We start from the raw sequence: 23,707 nt of genomic DNA, 5'->3' as shown, positions 1-23,707 counted from the left end.
GGCAAAACCTCTGATCAAGCACCCGATTAAGAGAATATACATTACAAAAGCATTCTTTATTCCTGCATTTGAACAAAGCTGACATTTCACATACACTCATAGTAGCCATCAGCTAAAAGGGTTTACAGGACAGACACACTCCCCCCAGGCTATCGTTTCCGTAATGGATTCTTTACTAATTTATATGCCAGTAAAGGACGGATTGTAGATATTTAAACTGCAAAACTAATTAACTAAACATAACTACTTCCTTTGAAGCTTTCATAAATGGTAAAAATTTCCATTTACCTAATTTCATGTGTGAATTGAAAACATTTGTAAAACAGTATTCTTCTGTCATGGAAATTAAGAATGGTATTTTCAAGCTAAATCATCAGAAATCCTGAACTGAAGAGAAGGCTGCTAGCTTCACTGCTGCGCTCTGGCAGGTCCCTGGGATTAGATGACAAATGACTCTTCATCTCTAATTTTTACTGGATTTGGAGATGTGCTTTTTGCTTTCTCAGAAATGCTTCTCTGTATAAAGGATACATTCACCACCTCTCCACTTGCATCTCCATTTCAGGAGTTTTGTAGCTTTATCAACAGGGGTAAACATCAGTACTTACAAAGATTTCAATACTGGACATATTTATTAGCATTTCTGCTAAGTTCACTCACCTCAAAATTATAATATTCAAATTGCTAGGGCATATGAAACCATACTTTCTGAGGTCCATGCTGTTCCTCGAGGAACATTACTGGTACAAAGAAGGCTCACCCTCTTGCCAAAATAACTTAAGGCAGACTAATGTCTTAATTCCTTTCCAGATTTAGCCTGCTTAATTTCAAGATAAAGTAAAAAAATGTTTGAGCCATGCTCACATTTTGCACCTCTTGCTGCCTTTGTTGTTACAAGAAAGACGCCAAAGCCTCCCACCTTCTCTGTCTTATGCAAAACTGATAGGCTCTGAAATGTTGAACTTTCAGTAGCTTTATTCTCTCCAAGGAGCTGAGAAAGGTGCAGCTAGACCTGGCTTTGCCTCCACTAAAGCTGAGACCTGGGTTTGCCCCTCCAGGAAAGGGCACAGACCTCTGTCAGCCCAGGTCACATGGAGGGTGCAACTTCAGGAAAGCAAAGATTTTTATTGAAAATTGCTGCTTAGGCACCTTGGTGGTAGCTTAAAGGAAAAAAAAAGAAAGAAAGAGGGAGAAGGAGAGATGACATAAACCTTGTGAGTCTAGGCAAATTAGCCTGCGGAGCCATGTAAAAGAGCTTGGAAGAACAAGAACAACTACAGGAATATATGCAGAGATGCAGTACTAAAGATTTGATCTTCATATACGGAAGAGAAGGACAGAAAAAAAATCAAGCACAACTATATAGTCTGGTGCTCTACGTTCGCCTTGTGCCGTGTGCCACCGGCACCAACCCACAGCATCTCTGAACAAAAGGGACCAGACACTGAGGACTGGGAAAAGGAGGAGAAAACAAGGAGAGAGGAGGGAAAAACAAGGTGATTTTACTGTATCGACTGTTAAGATAAACCAACACAGTGCCACTATTTATCCGCTCTACACCTAACACTCCCTGACGGTTTTCTGACTGCCTTCACTGTGTATTTTCTTATGGGCACTGGACCTAACACTGTGTAGGGATATTTGAAAAGTAACCTGAACCCAGGAACTCATGTAGCTGGGCTGATCTCCAGGCTTGTTGTCCTCACTGTTGGCTGTGTCCTCACACAAAACCTCAGAAAAGGGCTGATGCAGATCAGTCCTCTCCCAGAGGGGAAGCTTTTGTGCACATTCCTCAAAAACCACGATAAAACAGCACGGAAAGGGACATGTGAGTATTGCAGTCTGTCTGCCCACACCGTGAGTTTGGAGAGATGCCATCTGGGTTATTGGCAGCAAGGGGTTTCCATGGCCTCCCCATTCTAGTGCTTTTCAGTCATGTCAATTAATTCAAACAACCTCCCAAAAAAAGACCTAATCACTGTTTCTCGTGCTTTCCCAGAATTTGAAAGTTTCGGATGAACTGATGTTACTGTAAAACGTATCAGTTAAGGAGAAAGAAATAAAACATCCAATCAGAACTTTGTCTAAATATGTGAAAAAAGCTGTTGCCTGCAAAAGCACTGCATTTAGTAGCTGCTCGCAATATGTGCTCTCCTGCTGAAACTGGTTATTGTGATTTCTCTAGCAAGTTTAAGAAGTGCCCAATACATCTGTTCTAGAGCAAGCAGCTGTCACAAGTATTGAGGCCATGTTGATGAGAACACAGCAGCGACGGGCAGGACACGTCTCCAGGATGAAGGACCACCGCCTCCCTAAGATCCAGCTTTACGGTGAACTTGCCACTGGCTGCTGCATGAGAGGAGTCCCGAAGAAAAGATACAAGGACTCCCTGAAACAACATCTCAGCCTTGGCCATATTGATCACCACAACTGGTCTACTCCGGCCTCAAATCAGGAGGCCTGGAGACACACCATCTATAACGCTGCTGTCTCCTTTGAGAACACACGCAGGATCACCCTCGAGGAGAAAAGGCAACGCAGAAAGAACCGTGTATTGCAGAATACACCATCTAAGGAGTCTTTCTGCTGTGCCTTTTGCAATCGGATATGTCTGTCACGTATTGGCCTCATAAGCCACCAGCGTGCCTGTAGCAAATGCGGATAGAGCCTTCCCAAATCTTCGTTCGCGAAGCCTAGCCATGATTAAGAAGTGCCACACCAAATTCTCCGTCCTACCCATGAATCACTGTTTGCCACCCCATCCGCTGCGTGGAGGGCAATATACTGGGGGAGAAACTACACCAGGGCCAGAGCCAGCAAAGGCATCAGAAGAGATGTTCAGGTGTGGAATCTTTTTCACATTTGAAACAACATTGATGAATGTTGATGAAACAACATGAACACTCCTCATGTTCAGCTGGGTGAACCAACTCCCTGACTGATTGCAAAACCACCAGTATCCATATAAGGGGCAGTTCAGGGCTGCATGGCCAGTGCAACAGCCCCAATTTATTGCTGGCTTAATTCTCTGAACCAGACCCCTAGAAACTCAGATAAAGAACTGAGCCATGCAAAGAAGAATCAGGAACATGCAGCTGGGGATGGAAGCAGGTCAATGCCATGGTAGCAACCATTTGAAAAGTTTTAAGTGCAATGCAAGCACACCCCAAGTTCTCCAACATGCATTAACTAAGCCCAGATCAATACAATGAAGTCTACAGATCATGGCAAATGGCATTTCCACATTGCAGCACTCAATCTCCTGGAAGAGCCTTGACCTGTAAATCAGCCTCATGCTAAGAAATATGTTGTAACTCCTGAATAAGAACATGCAAAGCCATCCTGTGGGTATGAGGCATTCAGTCTTGCAACCAAACCTAAGGGTCACTACCCCTTTGCACAATATAAGTAGTGCCTTTCAGAGCTTTCCAAGCCTGCTAATCCCATTTTTTTTCTGGGTTTCTTTTTGTTGTATTCTCTGGCTTTTTTCTCATATCTTTGGAACTCTATACAACTTTCTAACTTAGCTAATGAAGGTAAGCTTCTTACGGTTCTGGGGATGTTTCTGATTTTTTTACTTAAAAAATATTTTTTCAAGAAAGGAAGTCTTTAAGCATTCAAACATCTGGTATTCTGGGTAGCATTGCCAGATTAATTACTATGTTGGAAGAGCATGCAATGGAGCAAACTACTGGTGGAGGTTCAAAGAACCGACACTCTTAGGCTGGAGTCACCAAGACTCAAAAATAAAAAGGCATAAACAACAGAAGTGATAAACAACAGGTTTAAAAAAATCAAATTTGTTACTAATAGGACAGGGACTGAATACAGAAGGAAACAGTATTGTTAGAAAATCTTACATAAATAAACTAGAGCATTTGGAAAGGCTGTAGACCTCAGAAAGCAACTCTGACAGCTATGAAATGGGTAGGAGAGTCAATGTATTAAAATGGCCTCAAGGCACAGTAAATACAGCTTGGCTGGGCATAGCACAGGACAAGTCATCCCAATCTGAGAGCCAAGAAAACACAAAAAACCCCACAGGATTCGTACACTTAAAGTGTGACCAGTTGCACACTGTGGACCAAATTTAGCATGCCCAGACATCTCTATGTATAGCTAGTGACAGCATGAAACTAGGGGACTACTTGTACATTAAGCCAATTAATGAATAAGATGCATGTTCCCTAAGCAAGGTGTATACAAGTAAAACTGCTGGACTTCAGTCTCCCCTCCTGCGTTGATGCAAATCAACACTTAAGATATGCCCAGCTCAGGAGGATCAATTCAGTCTGTGCTTTGCTCCTGGGCACCACACGACTCGGTTGTCCCTCTTCTCACCCATCGGAGGGAGGGGGTGGTGTCTAATTTTCTAGCTCTTGTTCCTCACTTCAGCTGTAAGATCATTGCTCTTGCTATCAAATCAACCCAGTCTTTGTTCAGGACAGGTACTTTTAACTTCTGCAGAATTTCCCACTCCCACACACAATCCCGGAGACAGTGTGTATGAAAGATTTATATCCATCCTTTGTACAGCAACACAAGGTTATATAAAAGCTGGGATATGCAGAATACAAAGCAGGTAAGAAGCACACTTTAACTTGTAGGTGACACAATTAACACTGAAAATTCAAGGTTGTCACTCAAGTCTAGCACTTCAAAAAAAAAAAAGTGGCTTTTTTCTCAGCTGTGGCACAATTTGCCACACTGAGAGAGATCCTGGCCCTGTTCCATCACTGAGCGTTTGAAGTTGGTTTCAGTGGGGCCACTGCATGTTGACAACAAGAAGACAAGCCTCAGCATGACGGGTGCAGTTTCACAATGGCTTTACATAGATCTTAAATATAAGCTACCCTGCAAAAGGGACCCCCAATGACTCAAGCTTCCCATGACCTTGCTGCCACCCAGTAAGCCGACCTGGAAACCTAGAACACACAACAGGCTGCATGGCCACAAGGGAGCAGTTGTCAGAGCTCAGGTGGAGGAGCTCAGGAATGAGCTGCCGAGGCCAGGAGGAGGGCAGGAAAGTCCCAATCAGCTCAGGCTGCAGTTTCACAACACGCTGGCTTCAATGACAAAACCATCTTGCTGGGTTCTTCCTCTAACCTCAGCACTTCTACCTTGTGCTTGGGTCCTTCTGCTGACACAACTGCTTTCCAGTCTGCTCTGTAAACTCCATCAGGGAAAAGGTAAGCACTTGAGATGACATCTTTTCTGGAGCATACATTTAGCCCATGTAAGTTAAAAATAATCTGCCTCCGACATGGCATCGCACGCAGTTAAATCAGTGCAACCACAAAGAGGTACACTGCAGCACAAGGATGGGCTTTTCTCATTGAAGACTCTTGCCAAGGCCAACATACAACACAATCACACAGTAATATTCTCAAACAGTATATCTTTTTTTCATACTACTTGCAGCAAAGGTATGTAGCACTTTCTACTCTTTGGATTATATCCTGCACTACACAAAATCCCAGTTCTGGAGAACCATGTAACTGAGTGAGAACTGAGACATACAGAACTGTCCTTGGGTTGCAAAGAAAAAGCTGGAAAAACACTATAAGGGAGGGAATCTATATCACATAGCTTTAATCACCTAAGAGGTGTAAGTGGAAGCCAAGTTAGTATCCCTAGTAGGTGAGGAAGCAGAATGGCATCGCCCAAGAACACTCGGGCTGTTCCTTTCTCTTCTGCCCATTCCGAGAGCAGGGATGCTCAGCGTAGCCTAAATGCCTAATGTAAGAGGAATCCTCTCTAAAGGTCTGAACACACCTGAGAAAGGGGAAAACAAAACCAAAATCACAAACACCTTTCTCAGTCTATTACCTCTACTGCTCGGAATTAGAAATTAAGGTTTTGGGGGCAGCAAAGGTCACTACACAATCAGTAAAAAAGCACAGTATAAAGCCAGCAAAAGGAAGCACTCAAAGATACAAGCAAGCCCATTTTATAAACAAAAGGAAAAATAAAAAAAAAAAAGAGGAAAAGGGAGAATGATTTATCCTTTCAACCAAAAGTCCAAAGCAATTAGATACTGTTTCTTTAAAAGCAAAGGCTGTATCCCATACATTACCCCTCAAAACAAAGTTAAATGCTTTTTTACAGCTTGATGGGAGCCTTAATTAAAATTTCATTTCACACGGTCTCTAGCTCTGCATCCTTGTTAAAACACATTCCCTGTTAGCATATCTCACAATTACTCAAGAACATCAAAAATTTAGGAAGTAAAGGGCTCTCTTCTGTAGTCTGTGAGTGCTAAAAGAATGACATCTCCTTCAAAGCTCCTTTAAAAGAAATTAAGCCATTAATATGATAGTTCTTGATACCAAATTAAAGTCTACCTAGAAGCCTGGGCTGCAGTCTGGCTGCCCAGCAAGGTTTGAAAGTACTGAGGAGACAGATTTCTCTGGCAGTTGTGCTACAGTGGGGCATTTTCCCTCCTGCCTCAGAGGATAAACATCACTGGGTGATGATAGCACACGAGCCACAATTCAGTCTCATACTGTGCTGGCTCAGAGATCCTCCACCCCAGAGGGAAGACCATGCCTGGACTGCATAGGCCAAGGCATCATCATTCCATTTTCCCTTTGTTGTTGTCTCTACAGCATGAACGACAAAAAACATGACCCAGAAGGGAACATGCCAAACTAGACCTAAAAAGACAGGTTTCACTTGGCTTTATTTGTTGAAGTCCAGCCCAGCCCACAACCACAGAGAAGCAGAGAAGGTTCAGTCTCTAACAAGGGAGCTAGAGGAACACAGAATGGACTCTGACTCCAGCACGAATCTTCTTCAGCAGCCGATGTTTAATCAGTGTTACTGAAAATTAATAATACTGCCTACCCTGGCAGGCAACAGCTGGGCCCACCTCTCACAGTCCATCACCACTGCTGCAAAGAAAAAGACATTTGGAGGTGATGTACACATTTTCTTGTAGGCTCCAGCTTCATGGCTGCCCACATTCCAAGCCTGGCTCCATTAACTGAGGCAGAAAGATCTGGAGCACAACCAGCAAACACAGAAATCAGACGACTCTTCCTGCACAGCACTGAGGGTGTGAAAAGCATTGGCCCTGGTGATGGAAATACTCCACATTTTGTTAAAGATAGGTTGAGCCCGATTAACCTCAGCAGCTTAATGTGCCAGGCTGAGGTGCAAGGGCAGGCAGCAGGGATCCCAACTGATGCAGCAGTTGAGCAGTGCTCTGGATAGCAATGGCTTGTAAGCATCTTCCTCTTCTCCTCCTCATCTGGTTCATTATTGATATGAACCCAAAGGAGTCATGCCAATGACCCTGGCAAAGCCTGAAACTACAGTCAGACTGTAGCAGCATCTCTTTGCTGCTGAAGGTAATAGGTGCTGCAAGTTACACCATGCTCAGGAAAAATGTTGAGTAGGTTTTGGGCCCTGGGAAGTAATTTAAGTCTGAGTTTACTTAGGAATAGTAAAAATACCAAGCACTTGAACAGTATCAATATAAGGCATCATACAATTAAAAAGGGCAGAATTAGACTCTTTACATCATTCCAGATTTCCTCCTAAATTTCACAAGGGCATACCTTTCAAAGTAACAATGGCAGAGGTTATTACTGGTTTTTGTAATTTTTAAGTTGTTCTCACATGAGCTATTCCCGCTAAACACTTGAAGGTCTAAGTTGCCAAGAAAACAAACAACCTCAGTGGGCACCAATGCACTTCTGCACAGCTCCAAGCCTCTAACCAGAGCAGAAAACCTCTGCAGAGCAACTTGGGCAGTCTTGTGACACAGCTGAAGTACCTTATGGCTGATATTAAACTTTGGCTTGTAAAGATTTGAACTGTTTAACTGCCTGCTTGACAGTTTGCTCTGTAGCAGCATTTTAATGGGGACACAGAGGAGCCACTTGTCTCTCTCCTGCTGACCAACAAGCTGCAAACAGCTGGTCTTGCTGGGTCAGAACCCATTTTGCCCATTCCCTCTGAAAGAAGAGGGATGTTTGTGCTGGGGACACAAAGGCTGATCTGTTCAAAGCTGGCCACAGCCCTCCCGCCTGGCTCCCAGCACTGGCTGACACAGGCTGGCGTCAAAGGGGGAAGGGTAAAAACAGAAGGGTTGTCCCACTTCCCTAAAGACTGTTCTTAGGAAATGCCATTATTCAAAAACGTTGTACTTTGAGAATGCTTGTGTGAAGCGCTCATGGAAATCTCAACTGTGTAAACTGGAGTTTAATTTGTATATTCAACATTGTCACTCTCAAAAAAGAAGTTAAACATGGCTATGTTTTTCCCAACAGAAAAAACTATGATCTGCAAAACACTGCTTCTCTCCTTGGCAATCACTACCATTTGCTTGTTTGTTTTGGTGCAGCATAGGGAGGGAGGGTGGAATGATAAAAAGAACACGAACACTTTTTCTCCTCACCTTGAACGGGGACAGACTCACCAGCAAGCAGCTTTATATAGTACAGTCAGCACAGGCATGCCCATAGGAGAAAGAAAACAAAATCATGGCTCTTCATCTTGCATAGCCTTACCCAAACTTAGCTTCAATGAAATCAATGCAAAAGACTTATGCATGCAGAGGTCATCCTCATCTATGTAGTTACAGGATTAGGGCACGGACAGAGGAGCTTGTACACACTAAACCTCAGCCTACACACACCGCGCAGAGCAGAACGGGGCATTCTGCCTGGCCTTGTGTGATGGTTTCAGTCTAGGCCTTCCTGGAAACCAGCTTGTAACCAGGAAGGAACTAGGAAGGTGACCAAGGAAGTATTCCATGCTATTCCTTTACGTAACCTAGGGTATAAATAAGGCATTGATAAGAGAGTTCGCTCTCTTCCTCTCCAGCGAGGTTCAAGAACGGTGGGTCCCTGTCTCGGTCTGGCTTATCTGGAGCCGAGGCCTACAGTGACTGCCGTTATCTGCCACGCGTGAGGGGAGAGCCAAGGACCATGTCTGGCCATCCTGCCTGTTCGAAGGGAAGTGGTGAGATTTTTGCTAGTTTGCCTTCGGCTGGCTGTTTGACTTGTTCGGTCCCTGCCCCTTTTTGTCCTTCTCACTTCCCCCCCCCCCCCCCCCCCCCCGTGTGGTATTCTCCTTTTGTGTATCTGTCTTATATGTAAAATATATATATATATATATATATGCTATAACTTTGGCTGCTTGGTTTCTTTTTTTTCTTTTCCCTCTCTGGGAGGTGGGTCCTTGTTGTCGAGTTTCGGGGGACTTGGCGGGAAGCCAGCTCGAAACTTGTACACCTTGCTGCCTGCCCACCCTGCTTCACCCTATAAAGTGGAATGTTTTCCCTTTTGCTTTGTGTGTACTCCTTTACTTTCAGGGAGTACCTGTGCACAGCAGCCATGGGTCCAGCCACACAGACCCTCTAGCACAAGACAGCTGTGAGGAAGGCTGGTCTGAGGGGGGTTGCCAGTGCCCTGCACAGCTCCATCCCCTCCATCACCTACTATACTAAACAGAGACATGGTGATAGGTGCTTCTGGGATAAGAAGCATGTCCAAAGAAGGGCAACAAAGCTGATAAAGGGTCTGGAGAACAAGTCTTATGAGGAGTGGCTGAGGGAGCTGGGATTGTTTAGCCTGGAGAAAAGGAGGCTCAGGGGAGACCTTATTTCTCTCTACAACTGCCTGAAAGGAGGTTGTACCAAAGTGGGGGTTGGTCTCCTCCCAGTAACAAGCAATGGGACAGGAGGAAATGGCTTCAGGTTGTGCCAGGAGAGGTTTAGACTGGATATTAGGAAAAATTTCTTCACAGAAGGGGTTATCAAGTATCGGAACAGGTTTCCCAGACAAGTGGAGGAGTCACTATCCCTGAAGGTATTTAGAGACATGTGGATGTGGGATTTAGGGACATGGTTTAGTGGTGGACTTGGCAGTACTGGGTTAACAATTGGACTTAATGATCTTAAGGGTCTTTTCCAACCTAAACAATTCTGTGATTCTATAAACCCTTCCTGCCTCCAGAGCAAGCTGAGCCTAACAGGCCCTCTTTTCTCCAGCCTCATTGGCCACTGTGGCTAATACACAAATGTCCTTCTGAAGCAGGAGTGTTCAGAGGGCTGAAGCTGCACCACAGGGGCCCTTTAGCCAGAACTGAACCCCAGATGAGTCAATGCCAGAGGCACTGCAGCTGAAGTGCCATTGAATCAGACTTTTTTTCTCATCCTAACATTTATAAAGGAAATAATGTTCAAAGGCATTAGTTGTTTTTGCAGACCTGCATCTCACTTGACTTTTCAGAATCAGTTATTATGCTTTAACTGGGTACTTTTTATGTAATACTGAAAAAGCTTTCTTTGCAACACTCTGCCAAAGCTGTGATTACAGGTTTAACATTACAGCTTAGTTTCAACTTACTATATTTTCTAATGATACCTATATTTAAAAGAAAAAAAAAATCCCATAAGGTAATTGGGTTGCATTCCAGGCCTGGAAACCTCAGGGCTCCTGAGCTAATCCAAATTCTCCCAAGAACTCAAACACAAAATACAGCAGACTTGTACCTTCTTGTGATGATACCATTTTGTCACTTTTCCATCACCCTTAAACTGTGGTCACAACTTTGCACCTCTTTAGAGATAAGGAAAACCATCAGGTTTGGCTGTTGGCCAGGTAGCCATCAGCAGCTGACAGAGCCTGCCCAGAAGCACTGTTCATCCCCAGCAAGGATCCGCCAGCGTTCAGATACACAAATCAGCCAGCCGGGACAAAGTCAGCAAGCCAACGTTTTGATTATGCAATTACTTGTTCAGCTACAACTGCAGGTTTTCCTACATAGTCAGGCTGATAAACATCAAACTTTTTCTGGTGTTGCCTCAAATCTTAAATGATGTAGTCAGAAGCCAGAAAGGAGGCAAATGATATCCAGAAAAATCCAATGGGAAGAGGAGCATTATGTTGTTGGCTCAGGGGCAAGCCACGCAGAGACTATGGGCTTGGTGTACTCTGCAAACCTAGAATCTCTCTGATGACTGTCACAGTCTGGCATTATACACTGCAATGACAGGAGGGTAGTAGCAAACTCAAATTTCTGCTGAAGAATCGTCTATGCATTGACAGTGCTACACCCAGACAAGTGGACACAGACAGCAGGGTCTGGGTGGAGAACACAGACCCTGAGAAAAACCAAAATTGCAGGTGCAGTCTCCTGTGAAGCATTCCAGCAAATGAATCAACCCAGAGACTCCTTCAGGGCAGCTATAATCAAGACTTTTCCATTTTCAAAGAACAATTAACTTAATCTACACTGCACTAACAACAAACAAATTCTGTCAGATATGGGCAAACGCATGTACAACATGCATGCAAGCTGTATGTGTGTGCCCACTTGCATCTTGTGCCTATGCAATACTGCTGACAGGCATTTACAGCTGTGCCCACACTAGGGCTAGGTCAGCTCTGGAATTAAACAGCTACATTTTAAGGCATTCCTAAACCAACATCAGCCAGTGCAATAGAGAAAATAAAGAAATAAATAACATATTGCACATTGCCCCCATAGAAATAATTTTGTACCCTTTATGGTTTCATGAACACTTGATTCCCTCATACATAGAGTTCTACACGAAGCCTTTAATACAGTAAAAGCTAAAAAAGTAGTAGGCCAACTTAATTTACAGCTGCATTGAGGAGATATTAAAATTACACATAGAAGAGCTATTTTATGCAGTTTTAGAGACTTAAGAAGTTTCTTCCTTATTTCCTTTTGTATTCAAGGTTTCCACTGTGAGTTTCACAGAAACAAGGAAGCGTAGCCCCAGAACTATGACTAACTGAAAAGATCAAACATAAACGTCTTACAGGAATTCATAAAATGTTTCACTTGTGACTTCTCCACTGGAAGTGCATCTATCTTGGCTCATACCAAATATACATCCTTATCCACTTCATACAATGTGCATATTGATAGAAAAGTAATGGAACAAAGTGACTGAGGAACAGCATATCTAAAGTTTCCAAAGAACTGAAAAAACCTGCACTTATTGAAGCTAACTACGTATTTTAACAAAAAGGGAGAAAAGTACTACATTGAGTTGCTCAAAACTTTTTGGCTATGAAAATTTCTTGTGATTAATGTGATGCGATTGCAAAGACTTTCTATGAGGAGATGGTACATTGGGTAATTTTCTGCTATTCCACACAGAAAATTCTACTTAGAAAAGGTTTTCAATGCAAGTTCAAATCAGTCTTTTGAAAGCAAATTGCTTTATTCTTAGATACAAAATACCATTTCACATTAAAACATCATAAAGAGTCCCACAGAAACTTGCGTGTTTTCAAGTCAGCTCTTCCCTCAAAAACCAAAGGGTGTTTGTTCCTCAGTGTTTTGCTAAGAGAGTGAACCTTGAAACCTCTCTAGGGTCTTAATACTATATCTGCATATAGACAGTAAGCTCTGGCAGTAGCTGAACAAAAACTCAAGCATTAAATACTAACATTTCAAGATATGCCTAGCAGATAAGTTCAATATATATAAAACAAGATCAACACAGAATGATCCTCACAATGCAGTCCTCACACAGGCAAAGTCCAGAATCGTTTCAGTTTATTTTTACTGGGTGTAATTTATAATATGCCCAGACTCACTACTTATTTCCTCAAGGCTTCACAGTCAAAGTGCTGCTCTTTTGATAGTCTATCCCACGTGTTTATTAAAGCAGATATAACAGAGTGAAAGGGAAACATAAAACTGACAAAGGATCATTTTTAGTTTCAGGGCAATTTTATATGCCCTGAAATTTTATATGCCATCTCTTAGAACTTCAATTTATGGCTTTCCTTAATGGAGCCTTTCAGGGTTGATTTTAATGTGTTAAGTGGAAATTCCACTGGTTTGTTACTGCAATGCTTTCTTCATGGCCAGTCTACTCTCATACATCACCTAAGTCTGACTTATTTATACAGACAGACATTCACTGAATGGACAGGGAACTTCTTAAAACTAGCTGCTTTCACTTGCATTCTTCCTGAATTAAAATGTGGTTTTCTTTCATTGCCTTTTTGGCCTGACATTTCTCCAGCGTTCCACAAACCTGAAGAAGACTGAACTTACCATGAGGGGTTTTTTCCCCTTTTTTAAGTCAGGAATAGAGATTTCCTCCCAAGAGTCACATGAGAGCTGTGCCTTACAAACGTCACAAGAGCATCAGCCTGCAACCCCAACCTGACTGCTCCTTCAAAGGAAAGGGTAACAAAAGCCAGGAGAGCAACAGTGCCTTCAAGCATATTAGCTGTGGCATCTGCAGGACCTTGAGGTCTGTCAGCAGGTTTAAGTGTTGCTTGTGTTTCTCCTCACCAGCGTGGTCAGGACTTCAAGAATTTGGGCTATGTTAACCATTTGACTGGCCATTTACCTGAGCTTCTAAAATCTAGATGGGTTTAATTTAGACAGAGCACAGTAATAACACCTGAAGCTCTTAATGAAAGGCCTGCTGTCATCATCCAAGTCATTCCAGCTTGAAGCTTGCTCCCCTTCTCTTGCAGTAAGCACATCTTCGTGACTTTATATTACAGATTTCACAACCAGCCACATCCTCCGCTCTGGAAAAGGCTTCCCAGGGTGAAGTACAGAATCAGAATGACAGAATCACAGAACGGTAAGGTTGGAGAGGACCACATGTGGGGTCATCTGGTCCAGCCTCGCTGCTCAACCATTGCACAGGACTGCATCCAGAGAAGGTTCCTGAATATCTCCAGTGAGGGAGACTCCACAACCTCTCCATGCAGTCTTGAGCTAGGACAGCCCACCATGCCCTCACAGCAGAGAGACCCGATGGGTAACACAGGCATCAGCTCAGCCTCTCCAGACCTGGCAAAGGCCCAGCGTTTGGTACAACCATGTTGGCCCTAAGCGCATATGAAGGTCAAGCACCAAACAAGAAATGCCTGTTGATGTGACTGTTAATTAGAGGAGTATGTATATAAACACATCTTCCTGTGTGTGTCTCCGTGCCCAAGGATGTACTTATGTGATAGGAATCCTGCTGGTTCTCCGGAGACATTCCTCCATCCCAGCCACATATCACTGATGAAGGAGACTGGGTATCAGGAAACTCTGGCACTACGTGAGACAGGGCAAGTAAGTTAAAAGGTGCAGGTGTTACCAAGAACAACATGTTCTTTGGAAAACAATTGTAATTTGGAAGCCTTTTTTTCTGTCCACAGCATCCTCAACAGAAAAAAAAAACCAAAAAAGAATCACAAAACTAACCAACCAAACATAAAAACCCACACAAAATAAATCAAACAAAAAAAAGCCCTCAAAAATAATTCAACCAGCAAGTACTGAAGGCAAACCCTGCTTACCTTATTCCTGTAAAACACTTCTGAACATCGAGAAATTAAATACCTCATTTGGCGTCATGTCAGCAAGAGAAGGATCCTTCTGGCTCCTACCTGGGAAGAGTAAGACCAACGGGAAGCCACCTGCTATGAGGGAAATCATGTCTGCCAGTACATCCTGCCAGCCCTGCTACCAGCTCTGTCCTTCCAGGCTGTTTTGCAGGGACTAAAGCCCAAAGTCCGCATAAACAGATTAAACTTTCACTGTCTGAGTTAAAACCACTAGCTTAAAGCAGCCTCATAAGATACATGCTGGATAACACTAAACCTCTCTAGCATCTTCATCTTCACACAGCTGCCTCTTGCTTCCCTTGCAGAATCAGAGCCAGTGGCAGTTAAAACATGTCAGGATGGTAAATCATCCTAGAAATAGCATTATTGAAATAACTCAGACAAAAGTGGAGAAATGTTATTCCCATGGTATAGCTTGCCATACTCTCCCATAACCACTTGATTATGTTGAAAGCCAAATAGGTACTGCACCAGCTGTATATGCCTATGGCAAATGGAACATAAAACTTAACTAATGGCCCTATTTCCCCGAAAGGACACATGAGGCTGATAAATGTTCCCAAGAGGTCATGTTATCTGTTGGATCAAATCAGGTAAATTGTGCCTCCTTTGTCAGAAAAGAATTTATATTCTGATAACAGCTTTTTAAAAAGAAAATTTTTTACATTTTCTTTTAATGTTATGATATATTTCTAACTTTCTGATGCTTGGAAAAAGGATCCTGTTTTTCAGGTACTTACACCAAAGCAGGAATTCACCATTTTTAGCATGCCATTAAAGTGAACAGAAGCTGTTTACACAGACGCACGCACACACACAGAAGTTACCCACCTGTGTGCTGCCCTGAAGCAGCCTCATTGCTCAAATACAGGTCATCTGTAGAAGAAAATATCCCAGAGCAGTGAGGAATAAATGTAACCACAGTTTTCGTTTTGATGACTTCTAGAACTGTGCCAACAAACATGACTTCCAACAGTTTGTGAAAAAGCTGCACATCATTTTTAGAAGGAGCGTGCTGTACGTTAATCATTTCTAATCAGAGACAGTTTCTCCACGTCTACTTTTCTGGCTCATTTCCTTACAATTAAAAATTCAATTTTACCCAATAGTTACAATACAGATGTGCTGCTTTGATAGTGACCGCCTGTGTTTTGCCCTCAGCATATGCACAATGAAATCTGTAACCAGTTCAGCAGTTCAAGTTCTAGACAGTTCAAATTAAAGCCAGACTGTAACAGAAGTTTGTGCAGTAGCAGGAGTCGGAAATTCATGTTTGCCAAAGAGTTATGAGGAAATTACGCCCCTTAATTGAATTTATGTGAAGGAACAAACTTAACCCTACAGCAAGGCCGTATCTAGTGTTGAAGCAATCTGAAGAACTAGTCACAGTTGATTAAATCTTTTGTAAGCAAGTTTGTTAAGTTATGTTCTCAAGAAAAGTATGTTTTGACAGCTAAATGGATGGTGAACAAACCAATTCTGTCTTTTCCCAACTTCTCCTGCAAGCAAAGTTAGGTAAAAACTTTGGTGTCCTAGTTCATTACTCAGTGTTGCTGGACTCTCGGATGCTGCAAGATGCTGTATGCCATAATTTCAATGAATGCTCTCTCTCCCAGAAGTGTAAGGCTGGATCATTAATCATCATATAAAGTACAGAGACACGGTCTCATAGAGCAGCTTTCCCGGTCCTGCAAAATAGCAGCCAACAGATATTTATTTAAGAGCATGAAGGAGGCTCACAACACACCTTCCAATAAGTGGCGTGAGTGGCAAGTATCACTCCATGCTTTCTATATACCTTGTAGCTCCTCATGGACTTCTCTAGCCCAAATCAGCCATGTCTCACCTTGAACATCTTTAAACTCCCTCCCTGCTTGCAGAGACACTCCTCAAGGCATGTACCAAATGCTGCCATTCCCCTGATGTTCCTTCCCATCTCTACAACAAGCTTTGTGCTCCTGCCAAAACAAGACTATTCCTCCTATTCAAAGTCCTAGCTCTTTCCCAATCTGCCATAACAATACGATGCTCTCCCTGATTGCTCTAAGAAAAGATGTCCTGGCAAAGACCCTCAGAGCAGACACACCTTATGCTGACAGCAGTACTTTTCTCTGCTCAACATAGCTTTGGGTCTGAAGAGGTGACACAGTTGAGCCAAGTGAAGCCTACTTCACACCAGCTACAGTTGCTGTAGTGACACCAGTGGGGGTAGGAGAGCAGAATCTCACCTCCACCCACCATGTCAAGGCCAGCAAAGCTGTGTTCTATGGGCTACTCACAAACTGTACACTATAAATAGTTAAATTTATATTATTGTAGTACCACTACAATCCCTTCTCCACTAACTATTTTTCTGAAATGCTTGAAGAATTGTTTCAGACTTGGAAAGCCAGAGTCTCGTATGCAGTACTGGGACAGCTTTTTTCCCCCATCACATTTTGTTCACTGATGCTATTGCTCTCTTGAACTACTGTTTCCTCCAATTTCCCTTCTACTGAAGTAGCTGTACCAATTCTAACAAGTAGCCATGGCAACATAATTTTACAGAATAAACTACAAAATAAACCTATGATCAGAAATCTAAATTAGAAAAATAGAATGGAAATAATGTGTTCTTAAAACCTGGAATTAGATGCCTACTGGAAAGGGTTACAAATAGATGTGGTAAACTCTCCAACACTTACAAACTCTGAATGAACAAAAGTACGTGCTATACTTAAAGCCAAATTTACAGATACATTACTAACAAGAGAAGTTCCACACCATGTATTATAAAAACAGTGAGATTAAGAGAGTAAAAAAAAAAAAAAACACATTCCTATCTTACACTTGAAACTATCAACTTATTTGGATCAGCACCTGTCCCAAACCCAAACTGTTCTGAATTACAGACACTCCTCATCAGCTCTCTCAGGACAGATATGCAGTGATCATTTTTGACCCAAACCCAGTGCGCAGCAGGGATGAGGAAAGGCCAGTGCCTCTGGCATCACCTTTGTGAAAATGCCTTCTTGGGAGAATGGAACTCATCTCCAAAGAAAAGGCACCTGCCATGGGAAAATGAAGACACAAACACTGTTTCATTAACCACAGCAAAAGCCTTCAGCTTTCCATTTTACTCTAATGGTTTAAAGATTCTTCAAAGAGTTATACCAAGATTTCAATTTAATATTCCACAAAGGAAGTACTGCTGGGATTTTAAAACAGGCTTTTTTCTTTTCTAATGATACTTAACACATATAATCTGTATGTGCAACTGAATCCCAGATCTCTAGACATTTAATCTTCTGACATCCTTAAGGAGATGGCAGTAAGTTACTTCTATAGGGCTTAGTATATGGTTTCCAAGGTGGGTAAATTGACAGGGCACCCTGCACTTGGTCCAAATAAATTCAGGAATTGTGTTGCCCACAACTGCCTTATTTTCTTTACAGTAACTGAGAAAGAGGACTCATATGAGAATTACTGCAAAGAGGATGTACTGATTTTTGTCTGTGAAAGGTGATACAGATTGTCTGGACTGCTAAATTAGCCTGTAATCTAATCTAATCAAAGAAAGACACATCAAGTGTTGCCACTCAGGCTTCCCCATCAGCTGCAAGCAGCTAAAACAATCAAAACTGAGATTCTCAGGAATTGCATAGACCTGGAACTCTTGAGAATAAGATTACCTGTTCCTTTCCCTTTCAATTTCACTTTTAAACTGATGTGCGCCAAGAGCAGCTACACAGGCTATGAAATATGGTATAGCCTCTAAATACAAAGCATTTCCCTAACTGCATATTTGCTGCACACACATACAAAAAAGACTGTTTTCTCCATTCTTTATACTCAAAGTATAAAGAATAACTACACATACAAGTTGCAATCACTGAGATTTACAGCCCTGACCTGACTGTAGTAAGTAATGTCACATATGCATTTTGTAAGCACCCTGTGCCTCATTCTTCCTCTATACTTGCAAGAGACACAGTTTTTGGATTAATATTGTATTTTGTTAACACTAGAAATCTCCTGTTGACCCTACTGAAAGAAACACAAAAACACAGATAAGATAGAAAACTAAAGCCAACAAGCTGCCCATGTCTATTTTATGTTATTTCAACATGTAATTCAAACAGGCAGAATTGCTTTGCTTCACCCCCCAAAAAAATTTAAAAGGGTGGGAAGGGGAGAATCCTTGCAATTCTTACAGAAATATTGTCTGGAAAATAATACATGTTACTACAGTACAAACTGCATCATACATATTCTTACATTGCTTTAAAGCTGTGTATTACTCCCAAGAAGGCTACAGACAGTCTACTGTCCATATGCTAAAATTCACTATGTAGGGAGTGGCCTCCCTGTGGGAAATTTACGCAACCCCAAAAAGGCTGCCAAAGCCACTTCTCCAGGGACCTTGCAACTGTGTTAACGGGGAAGCACTGAAAACCAATAAAAACTCTAGCAACACTAAGAAGATGCTCCTTTTCCCACTACATACCTTCCACCACAAACATCACTAGCTCGTCCACACACATTAAACAAGTTAGGAAAAAATACCCTGCAGACAGATAACAAATAACACTAATGTGGGGGGGTTTTCTTCACATCTCAGTAAAGCACAGGCTACTTCAATTTTTCATTTTTTCACCAAACATAGAGAATACAAGTAAAGCACAACCAGTTCAGTTAGAGAGCATGCCAAGGGACTGCTCTCATCTAGGATGCTTTGATAAAAACAAACACCTTTTGTGTCTTGAGAGTCACTTGAATGTAATGTGCTTTACACAGCACAAGAGGGGCTGCTTGATTTTCCAAAGTGCTTATTTAAGAAGTCCAAATTAACAGAAGCACAGGGAAATTATATGTATAAACAATAGCTGCCATGGTTATTTTAGCTTCCTTCCACACCTGCAAATACACACTGTACAAGGAGGCTGCCTCGTCTCTCACGTCAGGAAATGCTTTCTGGTCCTGAATGCTGGTGAGAAGCTCCATCCTGCTGTACTGAACACCTGAGAAGCCACCCAGGGCTGACAAGCTCAACACCAGTCCCTTCTCACTCTGCCTGCTTTGCTCCCCCACACCCATGCCCAAGCTGTGACAGAAAGCTCACAGGAAATTAAACCTGCAAGCAGAAGCAGTTCACCCCTGCACACGAGGAGACAACAATATTTCTAAGGGCTCAAGTCCTTTCCTCACCATCACCTCCCTCTCCTCTTGACCTTTCTGCCTTATAGCTCCTCTTATGGCAGTATCACCTATTATCTTATTTCCCTTCCTGGCCAACCCCATGGACCACACCTATAAGAAGGAACTTTAGCTTAATAGGTGGACTATACAAGTGAAGACTGATGTCCTTCAGGGATGGAAAATGAGAAGACAGAACAACCCAGCATGGCTATTAAATTTGTTAGAGTAGGATCTCTCCTACCAGGCTTTACAGCTGTGCCCCACCTCCCCTCACCAGCACAGATACCGCAGCTATGTCAGCCCTAACCCCTCAGCAAATCTCTATTTCCACCAGCTCAGAGACAGAGATCAAATCTCTATTTCCACCAGCTCAGAGACAGAGATCAATGCAGCAAAAGGGGCAAGTGTTAAAACGAAGCATTCTCTCATCCCTTCTCTTTGCAGACCTTCCTCCTCCCACCACCCATCCCGGTGCCAGCCCTGTCTCCCATACAGGGTGCATAGGTCTGCAGAGGGATTTTCCGCTCCCTTCCTCCCTGCACAGGAATGCAGGAGAGACTACAGTTTAGTGCTGAGCTGGTAAATGCCTCATTTCACTGAGCAAGCGATTTTAGGCAGGACACTATATAACAGGCAGACTCTGGCACTCTGATGGTTGGGTGTGTTGAGCCACACTGACCACATCTTCCCTGCAATAACTTCTAGGAAATTTTCAACCATAAGACCCTTTCCAGGAATGCACAGTGCATTGGGCAATACTCAGAGCCCTGCTATCTGGGAAATATGCCTCTTGTGCTTCACACCTTGCCATGCCTTTGTAAATTCGGCTTTCCTGGGCTGGAAGTCACATGCAAATCTCAGAAACTCCCCAAAAATGTAAATGGTGCATTTTGACGCTGGAAACACGTGCTGGCTTTGCTCTGTGAATTGGAGAAAGAGTCTAGAGAGGAGCTGCACACAGGTCTTGCCCTGCCCCAGCGCACACTGCTTTTTGCCATATATAACTCTCTAAGAAGTTAGGAAATGGCAAATTCCTATTGTCTGGAAGGAAAGGACAATCAAGTCTTGCCCTCTTGTACTTTAAAGGGTAAAAAGAAATTTTGGATTTCCCTTCCTTTAGTAATAAAAATACCATTTTAGACTGTGCTACTAAAGAATGAGCAATAAATTGGGCAACAGTATCACAGAGAATTGTTTTAAACTGCCTGTTTACACAAGCCATTCACGTAGAGTGGGTCCCTGCTAAAGGGAGCAGCCCTCTCGGGGCAATTTTTAATTCTACATAAGGCTGACTACTGAAATATGCTCTCGATTTACAAATTACAAAATCAATCGTGGAAATAGCTACTGAGGCACATCAGCCTTCACGGAGCAAAGAAATGCAAGACAGCTGCGATGTCAAAAGGAGTGAAGGCGAGTGCTGAGTACACACTGAAAAGGCTTCATCTTCACTCCTAAACAGGAAGAAAACTGATGTGTTTTAAAGACTCATACAGCAGCAGTGTGCTCAGGTGCTGTTACTGCAGGCACTAACAGAGGGAGGCAGACTTACAAGCACTGTATACATTACTCATTCGATCACAGCAAAGCTCAAACATTATTACCCGGTCTCCACCCCAGGAAGTCCCTTAAACTGCATAAACAAACCAGTGACAAAATTTAGATGCAACAGCCTCAATTCAGACCCCACAGAGAAGTTCGTATCAAGACTTCACAGGTATCTTTGTAAACGATGCAGCTGCAGTGCGGGAGGACGAGAGGCGCTTTGGTCCCGCAGGGAGAGCGGGGCTCACAGGGCGGAAACACAACTGCCCTCGCCTTCCTAAATCCTCACGGGGCACGAACTCCTCCGCACTTTTCACTATCACGCGGACAACCAAACAGTTTCTCAGCACACGCTACTGAAGAATGCATTTTCTCACCTTTCCTCCCCTTCAAACTTTTCCTGTAACTTTATGCCATAGTTGGTTGCTCACGGCTGATCCTCAGCTGCACCTCCCAGCCGCCAGCAGCACCTCCTTTGCTTCTCGGAATAACCACCAAAAAGACACACGTGAAAAAACCTGCGGTACCGAAAGGGCTACAGGCACAGTAAGGTGGGAGCACCCGTGGCTCGGAGGAAAGCGATGGCACAGGGGAAGGCAACACCGCAGCATGCTTCGAATGCCATTGACCTCCGGTTAAATGAACTTCTGGGCAAATATGTAATCACTTTATCAAACACGCGCCAAGGGCATTTCTGAAGCTGTTCGTTCTCTCAGGTGGAGCAAGTAAATTAGTCTCTGTGAGGAGACGGGGATCAAACGCCTGTGCACGCCTCATGAACTCGCCTCATGAACTCGCGGTCTTGGGAATGTGACTCTGCTGCTTCTTACTCCCTCCCCACCATCCGTCCCGTTCTAGGGGGACACCCTCGCTTCACGTCTCCTCCACGCACACCAGCGTTTGCTCCTTTCTCTGGGCTCGGTTTGTAAGGCTACTTCTTACAAAACTGTTTCAGTCACCCCTGCGAAAGGAAAAGGCACTGCTTTGCAGGGATGGCTGATGTGTCCGTGAGGCACCACCAGCTTCATTTAAGCTGCTTTGCAGCCCCCGCTGTCCTAGTCGGGAGTGGGGTGGTGGAGGGCGAAACTGGACAGAGGGAGGTGTCGGGCGTTTCGAGGTAACTACGGAAAAGTCACTCAAGCCCTTCCTTTAATACCGGGGAGAACGGGGGGCCTTTACTTCTTTAACCCCTCCTCTCACGGTACCCAACTCCCCCCACCTTTCCCGGGCTGAAAAGATGCGAAAACGTCCAGACGGCAGATCCCGAAGATCGCTCACCCTGGAGGTGTGTGGAGGGGAGTGGTGTCGGCCAGGCTGCCACCGGGAGCTCAGAGCCCGGGAGCCGACCCGCCGCCGCGACCAGACGCGACTGCGGAGGCTCCACCGGGCGCGCCCGGACGGGGCTGTGGGGGCTGTGCTGGAGGATACGAGGGCGGAAAGTTCAAGCCCAGCTCCGCGGCACCTCGCTCGCCCCTTCCCGAGGGGCCGCACCCGTAACTCATGCCGTCGGGGGTCCCGGCGCGGCGCGGGGTAGAGAGTGTGAGCTCTCCCCGCTGGAAATACGCCCGGAGGAGCAGCAGGAGATGCGCGGCATTACCCCCTAACCCCCGGCTCGACTCCGCCGCCCCTTCGGCAGCCGAGCCGACCCGCCCCAGAGCCTCCCACTCTTGGGCGCACTGAGCCGGCCCGTCCCCGCTCCCCTACCTTCCAGCAGCACCTCCTTGCCGGCCCGTTTGAGCGCCTGCACCGCCTCGTCGTGAGTGGCATCCCGCAGGTCCGTGCCGTTGACGGCCAGGATGGCATCGCCCACGTAGAGGGCCTGGGTCTGGTCGGCTGCCAGTCCCTTGAAGATCTTGCTGATGAGGATGGGCATCTTGTTCTCCTTGCCTCCCTTGATGCTGATGCCCAGCCCGCCCATCTCCTGCTTCAGCACCTTCACGCACCGCTTCTTGTTGGAGACGGCCTCGGGCACCTGCTCGGGGGGGTCTGTGAAGGCGGTGCGCACCGCGGCCGCCCCCCCGCCGCCCTCGGCCCCGCGGCACGCCGTCCCATCGCCGCCCAGCCCGTTGTGGGCCGCGCCGTCGGGGCGCTCCTCGCCGCTCAGCACCAGCGCCTCGCCGCCCAAGTTGGCCAGCACTTTGTGCCAGCGCTCCCGCACCAAAACTTCCAGCCAGCCGCTGCGCTGCGCCCGGCCGCCCCCGCCGCCGCCCGCCGCCGCTACCGCCATCTTAGGAGCATGCTGGAAGCGCCGAGTGACGGCACCCCCGGCTCGGCACAGCGCGGCGGACCCGGACTTCAGCCGGGGGGCGGCGAGCTCCCGGCGCGGCGGGGAGGGGCGAGGAGCCGCGGCCGCCCCCCCGGGGCTGCGCCGGGGCGGGCGCACCTGGCGGCACCGCCCGCGGGGTGGGTGGGTGTGCCGGGCGAGGGTGTCCCGCCCCGGCCATGGGTGTCCCGCCCCTCCCGCGGGGACACGTCGCGGGACACCCCTGGCTGAGCCGCGGGTCCTTTCGAGCTGAGGGTGTGATGGCACCCAGCGCTGGAGGGGCCCCGCCGGAGCGCCGGCAGCTGCCGTCTGCAGTGGGGTGTACAGAGGAGTTGAAGGAAACTGGTGGCAGGGAAGAGATAAGGAA

The 23,707-nt window shown here is 45.0% G+C and overlaps 1 protein-coding gene across 1 annotated transcript in view; it reads right to left on the bottom strand.

Annotated features, from left to right (window-relative positions):
- Nucleotides 1-23,395, bottom strand: part of SNTB1 (syntrophin beta 1) — a 111,582-nt gene extending 88,187 nt beyond the window's left edge. Inside the window, exon 1 of the mRNA XM_064645905.1 lies at nt 22,782-23,395. Coding sequence (XP_064501975.1) covers nt 22,782-23,304 — 523 coding nt within the window. The 5' untranslated portion in view covers nt 23,305-23,395. The remainder of the gene's footprint in view (nt 1-22,781) is intronic.
- Between the last annotated feature and the right edge of the window lie 312 nt (nt 23,396-23,707).

Source organism: Pseudopipra pipra, chromosome 1 (genome assembly GCF_036250125.1).
Source record: "Pseudopipra pipra isolate bDixPip1 chromosome 1, bDixPip1.hap1, whole genome shotgun sequence".
Classification (NCBI taxonomy): Eukaryota; Metazoa; Chordata; class Aves; order Passeriformes; family Pipridae; genus Pseudopipra; species Pseudopipra pipra.
Note: the sequence above shows the minus strand (reverse complement) of the source record. Positions and strands in the feature narration are given on the sequence as shown.